The following is a 13441-nucleotide window of genomic DNA, read 5'->3' as shown; positions in this document are numbered from 1 at the left end:
CTGCTCTCAGGCGGTATTCGTGCATGTGTGTGGGTCACTGATTTAGCTCTTTCCTAATCCCTTTCTATCGTCGTCCTCTGCTTTATAGTCAATTATTCTGTTTCCACTGCCTGTGTGCGGTGGTTAGAGGCTGTTCAGCCATTGCTGGGTTGGCATTATATTTCAAACGCCTGCATATGGGGACAGTTTGTTTCTGTTTGGGGATGTAAACCATGACTCAATGACTGGATCGCGGGTGTTCATGGTGGCGTGTTCTCGGTCTGTACTTGTCTATCTCGATGCCCAGTGGATTGCTGGGTCGCAGGGAGAGGGGGGAGATGCCTTTGTTGCGGTCGGTCCTCATGTCGTAGTAGTTCATCTCATCCACCCACACAGCGGACTGCTCCAGGATACCTGCGGGACAGGGCAGGACAGGATAGACGAGACACACGTCACTGAACTCTGCAACACATCCCAGATGTGCAGCAAAATACACAGTGCCTCTTAAAGTGCACACATGCAAAGATGCACATTCAATATACCCAATATTATATAGGAGGCACTTGTGGTTGGACACACTTTAACCTTTTTTACTTAGCATTTATTTGCTATTATATTGTCTTATTTTTATTTTCAAAGATATTTCTGTGCTTTTATTTAACAGGACAGTTTAGTGTGAAAGACGGAGAAGACATTAAGAAAAGTGCTAATAAAGCCTCTGTACTTCTAAAATACAGCCCTGTAACTATTGCAGTTCTGTAAGGTCCTGGGGGAAGGATTTGCAGAAGCCCAGAGAGCTTAAGTTCTTCATTATTTTGATTATGATTTGATCACGAGCAATTCAGAGAAACACAGTCACCGCTATAACTGCATATATATATATATATATATATATATATATATATATATATATACACACATACATATCTATGCGGCAAAACATAATAAGCAAGTTGTATACAAGACCACACGTGACTAGGGGAAACATAAACTGGTGCTGGTGTAATCAGTAAAAGACTAAAAACATGTGTGAATCCAATACATCTAGTGATATTGAAAATATACAATCGATTTTTAAAACTCAAATAAACATTTTTGTCGGACTTCCCTAAATATCTAACTTAATCACTTTGATCAATGTGTTTCTCAATTGTTCCTTGTGTGTAATTTGTCTGCAGCTATTTATTTGCGTTTTTGTCTTAATATTTACCTTTTTGTTGATATAAAGGCTTCAGAGTATGGAGCTCCCTCATTGCTGCTCTTTCCTCCTTCTTTTTTATCTCATTCAAATTAAGTTGTTTTTTGTACAAAAAGTAGTGTTGAAAATTATATGTCAGTTAGTTAACAAGAAATTATCGATTACAATTCTGACATTTTTATGAAACAAAAAATCTTCTTTGTTTTATATCATTGTCACAGTCTTGAACCCTTTGTCAAATACAAGGGAACCTGTTGAAGCCGACACTCTCTTTATTTAAAAACCCTCACAGTTTTGCATCTTCGTCTGTCTCATTCATTTTGTCTTGTGTGTCTTACCGATCCGCTCTGGCCTGAGCAGCTTGAACGAGACTGTGGAGGTGCCGAGACCCCCCGACTTGGTGGTGACGATGATCTCTCCCTTGTCGTCTTTGGCAGGGCCCACGCGGCACACTATCTTGCTGGCGGACATCCACTCTGCTGTCAGCAGGCAGTTATGGCCGCAGATCGACAGACCTGAGACGGAAGAGAGGGGGTAAAAGGTGAAAGGGGTGAGAGATACAGACGCACTGTGACAGCACAAATAAACAAAGTGTAGCACAGACACACACAGACGATCTATAACAAGAGGTGCACACTCAAGACAGAATTGGCGTCTATCAGCAAGTTTAGTCAAACTGTCACCCGGGGTCAAAGTTGAAGATGGGGTCACACTGGATGTGGGTGGCCGTGACCTTCCTCCCACTCACTCAGCTCCTCTAAGCTAACGTGTGTCACTTCAGTGCTAAGTGGCTCATTACCGGCAGAATGTGAACTTGGCCCCTTCATCTGTCATCCTCTTTTTAAACCCTCTTGAAAACAATTTAGACACTAGCTGAGGGATTCAGAAGCTTTGTGTGGTTATAATCAAAATATAAATTAAATATTATAAAAGCTCGAACAAGTAGCCCGTAAAACTGGGAATAATATGCCCATTAGAGCCCAATTTCCTGCCTCCGTTCTCTACTGGCCACAAACATTAGCCCTCACACATTTGTGCATGTCTAATTATCTAATTCCAGCCCCCCCCGGGACATTCATGGTCAGAAATAGACCTGTATCACTGGTCAAAGCACAGCTTGCCAAGTACAGAGCAGTGTGTGGGTCTTCAGTCCCACCTCCACTAAAACCAAAGTAGGGTCGGGGAAGGATTGGCGAACAAAAGGGAAAATATCTACATAGAAAAAGTTTGACGTTCAAACCCAAAATGAGAACAATATGGAGGTGGTCCATCTGTCTGGCTCTTGAAAATCGTTACTTTCACGTATACATGTTGATAAACTCTTTACTTTCTCAAACTAGGCATTCAGTAATCAGAAACAAAAAAATGTTGTGTGATGAAGAGAAATATGTCAGAATACTAGAGAGGAAGCAAAACTTAATCAAATAAAATTATATATTTTATTTGGTAATTCTGGACACAGCTTTTTTCTATTAAAGCTGCTGATGAGTGGATTTATTTTTTTTAAATTACCAACATCATATCATCTTACAAACAATAAATACAAAAAAATATGTATCTCAAATTATAATTGTGGAATGGAATAATATCAACTTTTGCTTTGTGTTCACAAAATATTTAGAAGCCTTTTAAAATAATTAAAAAAACAATTTCTGACTCAGTTTTTCACTCACATTATTAAGATTTATATTTTTACTCAATTGTAGTTGTGAGTTAAAAAAAGGTATTTAGTGCAAAATGATGAAACATGCATTCAGAGGGGGAAAGAATAAGCTGTTCTGTTGACTAATTTATCACATAAACAAAACATTTTTATTAAACAACATAAATGTTGATAATCCCTCAAAAATATCTACGAAAGTATATTTATCTTCACACATTCATTAATATGTGTATGAAAATAAAAAAAGATTAAGGAGTAGGATCAATACTGATTTCTTTTCACTCAATTAAAATTTTTTAACTAAAATTTATTTTAAAACAATAACAAAACATAGACAGAACAACCCTTTAACACGACAGAGCACAGAGCTGTGTATGTGGTTATAAATGTATTACCAACGAGGTCAGCTGGGCCCGTGCCTAGGTTTTCTCCACGGATGGTGACTTTGGTCCAGGCTGTGCCCTCTTTGGGCGAGATGCCGGTGACCAGCGGGGGCTGACGGGCACGAGACATGATGGCCTGAGGCAGACAGGAACCGGATCAATCAGCACCTGCACACGGAGAAGATCAGGCAGAGGGAGCTGCACGTCAGTGGACATGGTGAGTAACAGAAAAATCCACAAACTGCACACACTGACAGAAACAGAGGAGATCTTGGAATGAAGCAAGCATGACTAAAATTTAGGTGAGAGAGGTTTGAAAATATTTATGGAAAAAATGTATTCAGTAAACCATTTTTTTTATTTTCAGTTGGTTAAATCTATCTGAATATCTGCTTGTCTTTGCTTCACAACACTGAAAATATATTTCTTTAAAGATATCAGTTTGGTCTCCAATAGGAAAATAATGACCTTTTAAAGAAAAACAACTACATTTTAAAATAATCATTATTAACAATTCTAGAAGCTGACAAATTACAAAGATTTAATAAAGGCTAATTACTGCAGTTGAATGGACAAAACAATAACACAACACACTATAGTATGTATTCAGTATACAATATCCTCCAGGTCTTCAGGATAAAAAAAACAATATATAATTGTAATATCAACATGGAACTGTAGCTGGTGAACCTACAACCCTCTTTTCATAAATAAAAATAAATATATTCATTTGTTTTTTTAAAAATTCAAGTGACTTCTATTGAATTAACAGGCAGCCAGATACTCAGGCTATTAGAACTCACAGGGAAAATTAAATTCAAACAGAATATGGCAGCTATGTGTTAATTTCCCATCCCGGTGGGTCTTGAAGCAATGTATGTATTGCAGCAGTTATCTCTCAGATAATAGGAAAAATAGAGAACGAAGCCAAGAGTGAAGGAGCAGACAGAGAGCAGAGAGGAAAGGAAGAATGTAAACCTCACAGGGAAGAATAAATAAACCTGCTCCCCTTACCCCCCCGATCATTACATATAAGCCCACACAATACAGTACAGATTATGGTACCAAAGAAGGAGCACCCATGAAACTTGGTTCATGTTAGGGCTGTAAGTAAAGGACGAGAGGGAATGATTCCAAATGACAAGAAAAAAAGAAAAATGAAAGGATGTATTTCAGCAGCACAGATGTTTGCTAATAAATTACTGCCAGGTCCACAAAAAGGCCGACCAATCCAGAGTCTCTGAGGCAGCTTGAACCAGGCTTCCGCCCTTCTGCTCCGCGGCCAAAACACATTCCCCACAAACAATGCAGGAGTTCACACGGACCAGACCTGACACAAGTTCATGGTAACTCCAAGAACCGACAGGGGCTCTAATGTGATAAATATATGATTACATAATAAAATAGTACGTTTTAAAAATTTGATATCCATTAGATGCATTTGTGGTTTTAAATACCAAAATCCATCTCTGTATAGATTTACATCTCCTCTCTCACGCTTCCCTCTGGAGATCTAGAAGGAACAGGGCGTTTTCCGTCAGGCTCTGAGCCTCTCTTCTGATTGGCTGACCGTTTAATGAATGACACCAGGCCAACCACAGGTAATAGAGGCTCCGCTACACACCAACAGGGATGTCAGTCTGCAGAGAAATGAGCTTAACAGGTGGTTTTAGAAAAACAAGCTATTTATTCCATTATGCATCAGCATGAATAATTATTAGTTATCCTCAGACGAGGCAATTTTTTTTGTGATGGTTTTGTTTGTCACAGCTTTCATCTGAAAATAACAGGGGTTTAAGTTTTAACAACAACAATACGATGTCTGGAAAAACAAAAAGTTGAGGAAGCAGGATCATCACAATAATGATAAAATACTGATTTAGTTCAGTATTATGTTTACCTATATTTATTATAATAGTTACATTTGAGTAGAAAACATTTTATGAATCATTAACTCACACATGTTGCATGGACGCAAACTTTATTAATCTTTCACCTTCAAAGCAGAGATGAAAGACTCCACAGAAAATCAATCAAAGCAACAATTTAGATGATCCACTATTGGTCTGAGTATTTTTTTGTAAATACAAGTTATTTTTTTTTAACTATGATAATTGTGTGTGTTTCTTTGTCTTTGATTATTTTGGAGTTTTTGACTGATGTTCAGGCAAAACGGGAGACGAAGATGTCATCCATGGAAACTGTGATGGACATCGTTCACTACATTTTGACAGTTGATAGACTAAACAATTAAATTCAATCAATTAACCAAGAAAACAATCAGTCGTTAAACTTGAAGCCCACAGGACACTAGTGCATCCTGACATTCAACACAATTGTTCACATTGTGAAGCTCCGTGTCTCATCTCATTAGACATGGTGAGTTCAAATAAACACAAGTGTCAAAATATTGTGTTTAGGACTTTGACTTGCATAATGTTGAAATGTAGACTAAAATGTTCTACCATAAATTCACATTAAAATACCATACTGTTTTATAAAAGGAGTGTTTAGGAAAAAACGTGTCTTTATCATCGAAAAGCATCTTATTGTATTTATTCTGAAAAGCTGCAGTAAAATTAAGAGCCAAAACTTTGGGTTTATTAATTACCACAATTACTGTCAATATATTTCAGCACTAACCACATGAAAACACTGAGGCCCCACCAATATTTGTCTTGTGGCACTAAGTAAATATCCAACGAATGTTATCCAATTTTCCCTCAGTGTCCATTAACAAGTTTGAAATTGTGGGGATTTATGTGAGGAAAATTATGACACATGGCACAAGAAGAGCACAGAAGCATGTAGAACTGCAATGGGGCTGCAACACATGCATTGACCTAGAAAGATCCCACCTTTCTGGGAAACCTTTCTGCCCCGCCGCCTCCCCCCCCCGCCGCCTCCGTCGCCCTGACATCGCCGAGTTAACAAGAAAACTCCAGCGGGATTTACCTCATGTTGCTGCTGCTGCCCCTGCGCTTGTCAGAGGAAATGGAGGGGCTACGGATCTGACATAAGGGAGATAAGAGGTTAACAGGCCTTAAACAAGAGCCCGGTATATCCTTCATCAATCCCACATGTTTAGAGTGGGAGCGGCGAGGGGCAGAGGACTGCGCTCTTTATTTTGTATGATTCTGATTCTGCTTCCAGGAGTGTTTCTATCCCATTCGCCCCCCTCATCATCTTGGAAATACACGTGCACAAACACAAAGATAGCCTGCCCACACACACACACACACACACACACACACACACACACACACACACACACAGACACTCACACACTAACACATACACACTGGGCAGAATGACAGCTCAGCTAGGTTGCGTGCGAGGGGCCCGAGCTGGTGTTGTGTGGTCTGTGTGTATGCTCGTATGTGGAAGGATCTGCGGAGAGGTCTGGGCAGTGTGTGTGTGTGTGTGTGTGTGTGTGTGTGTGTGTGTGTGTGTGTGTGTGTGTGTATGTGTATGAGTGTGTGAGTGTGTGTGTGAGTGTGTGTGTGTGAGTGTGTGTGTGTGTGCATGTGTGCGTGTGTGGTCTGGGTGTGTGGTCTCTGGCGCGGGCCTGGGGAGAGCCTGCTGACGGCTGGGATGAGAAAAGAGCCGCTGTGTTTACTTTACTCTGGGGGCTGTGCATGGACACGGGAACACTGCCCAGACCCTGCTCTATAACACCAGCATGCACACGCACAGACACACACACACATGCACGTGCACAAACACACACACCAAATCACACAGAAACTTTGGGTACTCTTGCACAAGTCTCATGTCACGCACAATCACAAATAGCCTGCAAACGAGGTAATAGAAACTATAACTTTATACAAGCCAGTGCAGTGAATGACTTTTTCCTTAAAGTAGCATGAGGAGGAAAACAAAAGAAAAGTAAAACTGGAAACTTGTGAGGGAGGCGGCATTTTTCCACAAGAAGGATAAAGGTTTTAACCTCTAGGGGGCATCACAGGATCCCCATAAAATATACCCCATTTTCATCCATCATGTGTCAAGGGATGTTGTTGCAGATTAAATTAAATCAATGACAACACAGAACCAGATATAGCCCCTTTCCTGATCCTCCATTCTCCTCCAACCATGATGCTGCTAGCCCCCAGCTCCAACCCCAACCTCTCTCTCCCTCTCTCTCTGGTAATAGGGCTAAGGAGGCATGTTTGTTTTCCATGGAGGCTGACTAACAAACAGCACGGCTGGCTCTAATCTGTGTGGTAGCTGTGGAAGTCTGAGGCTTGGGATCTTCTTGCAGCGCTGCTAACACGGGACAACCCTTCCTTGGCTCTGTGCTGGAGCAAAAGACTTTTCATTAAAGCTCTAAACAAATCCTCTTGTCATATGAAACCATTTCATTTTAACATACCACAGAACACCCCCAGAAATGCTGTGCTTGACGGTCTGGGCTAGATGGCAGCAACGGATTTCTTTTTCACAAAAGGGGGAAGACTGAGTTCAGGGTACATCAGATTATTTAGACACAGAGAATTGCAGATTTTTCAGCTGCTGCAAGAGCGATTGCAGGATTCAGAGAGACAATGATAAGGCTGGAGAGACTTCTGTTGACAGAATCTAGAATGTGAATATTAAATATTTTTCCCCAAGCTGGTGTTCACAGGTGTCTTGAGACATTTGTTGCAGGCTTTACTTCACCAGCCTGCAGAAGACAGCATTTATGTAATTAGATGCATGCTGTGATATCACATAAAAGTATTCAGTGTTCAGTTGGAGACTATATAAAAAACTATATAAAAAAACCAATGCCAGTTTTACTACAGGTTGAATGATATGTAACAGAGTATTTTTCTAATTAATAACAATATGGAAAATCACATACAAAATTATAATTATATATCACTCAGCAGCCCTCATGTAAATTGAGGCTTTAGATTTTATTCACAAAACAATTCGATCTCTGATGACGAATAATCATCTAAGTCATTGTAGTAATTGCATTTTCCCTGGTTCAAATCAGGGAACATTGCTGTAGTTTATTCTCCACATCTCAATTTAAAGAATGAACACAACATCAACTCCAAATTCTGGGATAAACTCTCTGCATCATAACAGAGATAGGAATCTGTTTGCCTGACTCACGATATCACCACAGACGCTGCCACATGACTCATGAATAAGGCGTTCATATCTTGGATCATATGCTGCCCTGAGCTCAAAGGTAACTCACATATGGCAGTGATTGGTGTGTAGATGTGTGTGTGTGTGTGTGTGTAAAAGAGATGATGGGTTTAGGGGGCACAAAGGGACCCATTTAGACAGCTCATCAACCTCAACCCCCTCCGACGCCCATCAGAGGGGCTAACTCTAGACGCTGGCTATACTCACAACAGCCCCCCCACTAACACCATTTCACCCCAGGCTCCCCAACATTACACAAACACCAAATTCCATCAAAGATCCCCTCTGACTCCTCTGAATGCACAGAGCGGGCCAAACATGACCCAGCCTGAGATGACTGGCCTGATCACACAGGCTGGGTGGAGCTTTAAACAATCCTCCACAGTGTTCACGCACACCCACGTCACCTCAGGCCTCTAAGATGTGGCGAGGGCAATGTAGCCAATTGCCAAAAAAGTGACCATAATATGTGTCAGCTGTATTATATTTCAAATAAATGCATCAATGGATTGAAAAACAGATGCTGCGACCACTGGCCAGTCAAGGGGTTCTTCCACAATGAGTCAGCAACTCCTCTCCGACCCGTCGGTCCCAGGGATCACGGAGCGTCTTCCGTGACAGAGAGAACGGACAGAGTGATCAGATGTGTGCCTCTGGCTCCATATCCTACCATCATGATGTCTGCCCACAGGGTTTGTTATCTTTAGGCCTGTCTGTTTGTTTGTTTGTCAGTCTCAAGTGCTTTAGTGCTCAGGCACTAACGAAGCAAAGTCCCAAATTTCCCATATAAAAATCCTCCAACAATAAACAGAAATATAAAGCATGGGCCTGCAAATGGAGGAAGATGTTTTCAGAGGATTAAGAGAGTGGAGACAGGCGGCTCTGCCCAATGACATGGGGGAATGGAGAGATTTGAACCCTCATGAGCGAGGCTGTAACACGGCTGCACCGACTGCTTTACATAAAAAACACAGCACCAGCGTGAGAACCTTCCACAGTCACATACAATTATAAATTATAAAAACATTGCTGCTTACAGTACAAATCAGCACTATCACATAGGGATGCAACTAAAGATTATATCAAGATTATATATTAAAAAGAGAAAAATATATCCCCCTACTCCCAGACTCCAAAGTGACATTTTCAAACTATATTTTTTGTATCTTTTTATGACACATAATTAATAATTACATATTTTTAGATTAGCTGATGAAACAGTGTCATTAAATTGTGAAAATCCCTCTCTCAACATCCAGAAGTCCAAATGAACATCTTCAAATGTCGAGATTAGACTTCCAAACATTGGAAGAAAAAAACCTGCAACACTTTTCCAGGGCACAAGGAAACATCTTTAAAATGTTTTCTTATTGCATAAAACAGCAAGAAGCAGTAAATAATGATATTAGGAGGCTGCCAACAAATAAACACCAGGAAAGACATTTTTAAAATAAACCATAAAAATGTAGAATGTCACACAGGACAGCTTATACCTTCACCAACAGACCATTATAACTTCAATCAAACTGTAAAATTGTACACACACAGATTTCAGACCCTTAAACCTGCCAGATTTTCACAGAGATAAATGTATTATTCCCTGGAAAAATGAGCAAATATGTAAAAACTAAATGCCATATTTTGCAGTGTAATAGAAAGTGATAAAACCTAAATGTAACGGTTTCTTTCCTGACCTATACCTCAGCCTTCCACCAAGTTCCGCGTTAATTCGTCCATCCGTCCGTAATCTTTCTTAAAAACAAACCAAACAACAAACAGATGGGTGAAAACAAAACCTCCTTGGTGCAGGTAATTATCAACTGATTATCAGAGTAGTTGGCTTTTATTCGTCTGTCATTATCTAACTGTTCCAATAAATCTGAATCTTGCTGGGACCTGCATTAAATGAGCTGACTCCATGAGTATCGAGTCTGTCTCCTGAGGCTACTTCCCAACCCAAAGCTCGTCTGTCAGTCTCTCTGTCTGTCCAGGTCTGACTGGGTCACAGAAACCACACTGTGAAAACCAGTTGCCCAGCAAGCCTGTCAGCAGTCGGTGGGCTACCAGGTAGGGCCGACTGTGGAGAGCATGACAGGGGTGAGGGAGAAGCGCCGCTTCACAAACACGGCTCGCTATGACCCCCGTTGCTCGATTCACCTCGAGGTCTAACGGAGCAGCGCCAGTGAGGAAAAGCCTCAAAAAAAACAAAAAAAAAAACAACCCACCACATTCCACCAAAACAAACAAGCAAGGCCACCCAAATTTTTCAATTAGAGCCCTGGGAGGGGGGCAGGAAATGGATCAGTGTAGCCTTGCCCCCTCCTTCCCCCCCGGCTGAACAGTGCTGACTTTGGGGAGGAGGAGGAGAAGAGATGGACAGAGCTCTGTCGACTTTCACTGAAAGGCTGAGGACTTGTTAACATGCAAGTCAACTTAAATGATGGAGGAGCTCGATGACAACTGATTACTGTGATGTGACACCAGTCTGCCATCTACCTGTCCATCAGTTCCTCTCTTTCACTCTCTCATACGATCAGTCAGCTGAACACACACACGCGGTCAGGGAAAGTGTGTTACAACAAGATTTCACAAAAAAGGGATCAACAAGGCTCAGACTCAGAGTGCAGGCCATTTTAACACAAAATGAAGCAAAGCTCTCTTTAAGTTTAATCAGTTTCATAAGTTTGATGTCGGCCCAAGTGTTTTGTATCACATGTGGGGTTTTCACCACTAAAATGTTGGAGCATGATTACATTATCTTGTTGTCAAATAACAAGTTGCTGAAATTTCAAAGTTAGTAAAAACTCTAAACCACTCTCAAATCAATTCAATCAAATTATCAATCATAATTATCATGATTAGCTGCTGCTTTGAAGCAATGATTCCTTCATAAACACCTGTAAGTTATTATGTGATCTAGTTCTAGATTGACTTCCTGTTTCTCTGATTATTGGAATAAAATAATATAATTTATAATATAATAAAAAGCGACGGATACCATCACTATCTCTTAATATACATTAAATAAACATGCGATATGACCACTACAATAAGAAAATTCAAAAAACTGTCTCACTTGCTGTTAAGTTGCTTAATAGAATGTTGAGGTGATTGGACGTTGAATATCAAACAGTAATTTATCATTGACAATCAGTGAAGCATAAACAACATGGTTTACAACCCAATTATTATACGTACTGTATAAGAATGTTTATTCTTATCAAAGTGTCTTCCAATCAATGCAAGGCTGCTTTTCTGATTCATGAGCTCATCTAGTGTGATTAATCTCTGTGTAACTGTAAACATTAGATTTTGTCCAAGTGTCTGAGCAAAGTTTTAAGCCCAATACATTGTCTCTGTTTCTTTAATTTACAGGCAGCCTCGCAAGAAACTATAAACTATTTTTATTGGAAGGAACTGCACAGTGTTTATAGAAGTTAAGAAAGAAATATGCCACCCAGCAGCGAGTAACTACTGAAGTCTCTCATAGATGCAGCACTCCCAAACTGACTTGTGTAACTTTTGATTAAGTTAGTGTGTGATGTAACCAGGGCTGATTGGAGAATGGGGTTGAGAAGTAAAAGTTTCTGAAGGTGAAGAGTCTTTGATTTTCATTTATATTTCGCACACTTGCAGGCACTGTCACTGCATATGTTAACACAGATCTGTGGATTACCCCGAGCTAGCTGGTGAGTCAAACGTATTGTTTTTTAAGTTGCTCTATGTGAATCACATTGAAGACAAGAAAAAATATAAACAAATTTTTTTTTTAAATTCGATGGAAAGAGAGATATCTGTAAAGCAGTTGCAAATCCAATAACAGGTTAATTGATTGATTGGTTGTCTGAATGATAGATAGATAGAAGATCCCAAATTGGGAAATGATTGTGTTACAGCAGAGTGTCAAGGGCATTGCACATAGAGCGAAGCAGCAATAAAACAGATACGAATAATTAAAATAGCTCAAAATAAAATGTAATAAACATAAAATGTACTAAAAAAAATGTGATACACAATAAAGTACTAAAATACACAGTAAAGTAGTAAATATAACAGAAGAACGAATAAACCTGTAAACAATAGAGCAAATACTAGAGATTTCAAACTAGCTAACAACTGAAAACAGTAGTTGTTAGATAAGACATTAAATATAATTCTCAGAGTAAACAAGAAAAGCTCGGTCTGATTCCAATAAACCGAATTTACCAGAGGACGCTGACGATGAGTTAGAAGCCTTTTAATATATCATTATGAGTATCTGCTGCTCACACAATGCAACGTAAACTTTAAATGTGAAATATTTAAATGTAGTTTGGTGCTGCAGATAGTATGAGCGGTGACTGTGCAGATGAAGGCTGCAGGCGCGTCTGTCAGTTGTGTTTACCGACACCGACACTCACAGACACGTTAACGGACACAGGAAAACACACAAACAACACACCGATGCTCGTAGAGGGACAGATATCGGCTTTGTTGACAAATCTGACCGCTAACGTCAGGCTAACCTCCAAGCTAGCTCGTTACACCGGAAGTGTGAGCAGCGGCCGTGGTTTGTGCTCGTGGTGACATTAAAAAGCGTTTGAATATGAAGCTGCTGCATCATAATCACATTCACTGAGCTCAGAGAGTCCGAGGAGAACAAATATGTTCACAGAGAAAAGAGAAACTTACTGTTTACTGCGGTTTGACTGCGGCGGCCACTTCCTGTTTGCTCTGACTGCTTCCTGCTTCGAGCTCAGCCACCGCCTTCAAAATAAAACAAAATAAGATAAGATACGATAAAATAATAATAAAACACTATAATATTAATTTAAATTAAATTAAACAAAATGTGTAAATGCAAGAGGGAACTAGTATATTTGACCCTGGGCCATGAACTTATCAATCCCCTCCTGTATAACATTAGCTGCACTAGAACAAAATCTTTCATCTTAATGTATCAATCACAATATTTTGCACAAATTTATTTTGCATTTCTGCATTTAAACTCAGCCAACAGTCAATTTTGTTTTGCCTCAACTTTCTTTCTACTTGCTGTGTGAGTATTCTGTTGTATTCTTATTTTACTTA

General features: G+C 39.9%; 1 protein-coding gene across 1 annotated transcript in view; it reads right to left on the bottom strand.

The window, feature by feature from the left end:
- Window positions 1–13126, bottom strand: part of exoc2 (exocyst complex component 2) — a 40169-nt gene extending 27043 nt beyond the window's left edge. The window contains exons 1-4 of the mRNA XM_020102598.2: window positions 13043–13126; window positions 3236–3391; window positions 1516–1692; window positions 267–393 (exon numbers count right to left, since the gene is read on the bottom strand). Coding sequence (XP_019958157.2) covers window positions 267–393; window positions 1516–1692; window positions 3236–3353 — 422 coding nt within the window. The 5' untranslated portion in view covers window positions 3354–3391; window positions 13043–13126. The remainder of the gene's footprint in view (window positions 1–266; window positions 394–1515; window positions 1693–3235; window positions 3392–13042) is intronic.
- Window positions 13127–13441: the final 315 nt, after the last annotated feature.

The sequence above is a fragment of the Paralichthys olivaceus genome, chromosome 3 (genome assembly GCF_024713975.1).
Source record: "Paralichthys olivaceus isolate ysfri-2021 chromosome 3, ASM2471397v2, whole genome shotgun sequence".
NCBI lineage: Eukaryota > Metazoa > Chordata > Actinopteri > Pleuronectiformes > Paralichthyidae > Paralichthys > Paralichthys olivaceus.
The sequence above is the reverse complement of the archived record's forward strand: the minus strand, read 5'-3'. Positions and strand labels throughout refer to the sequence as shown.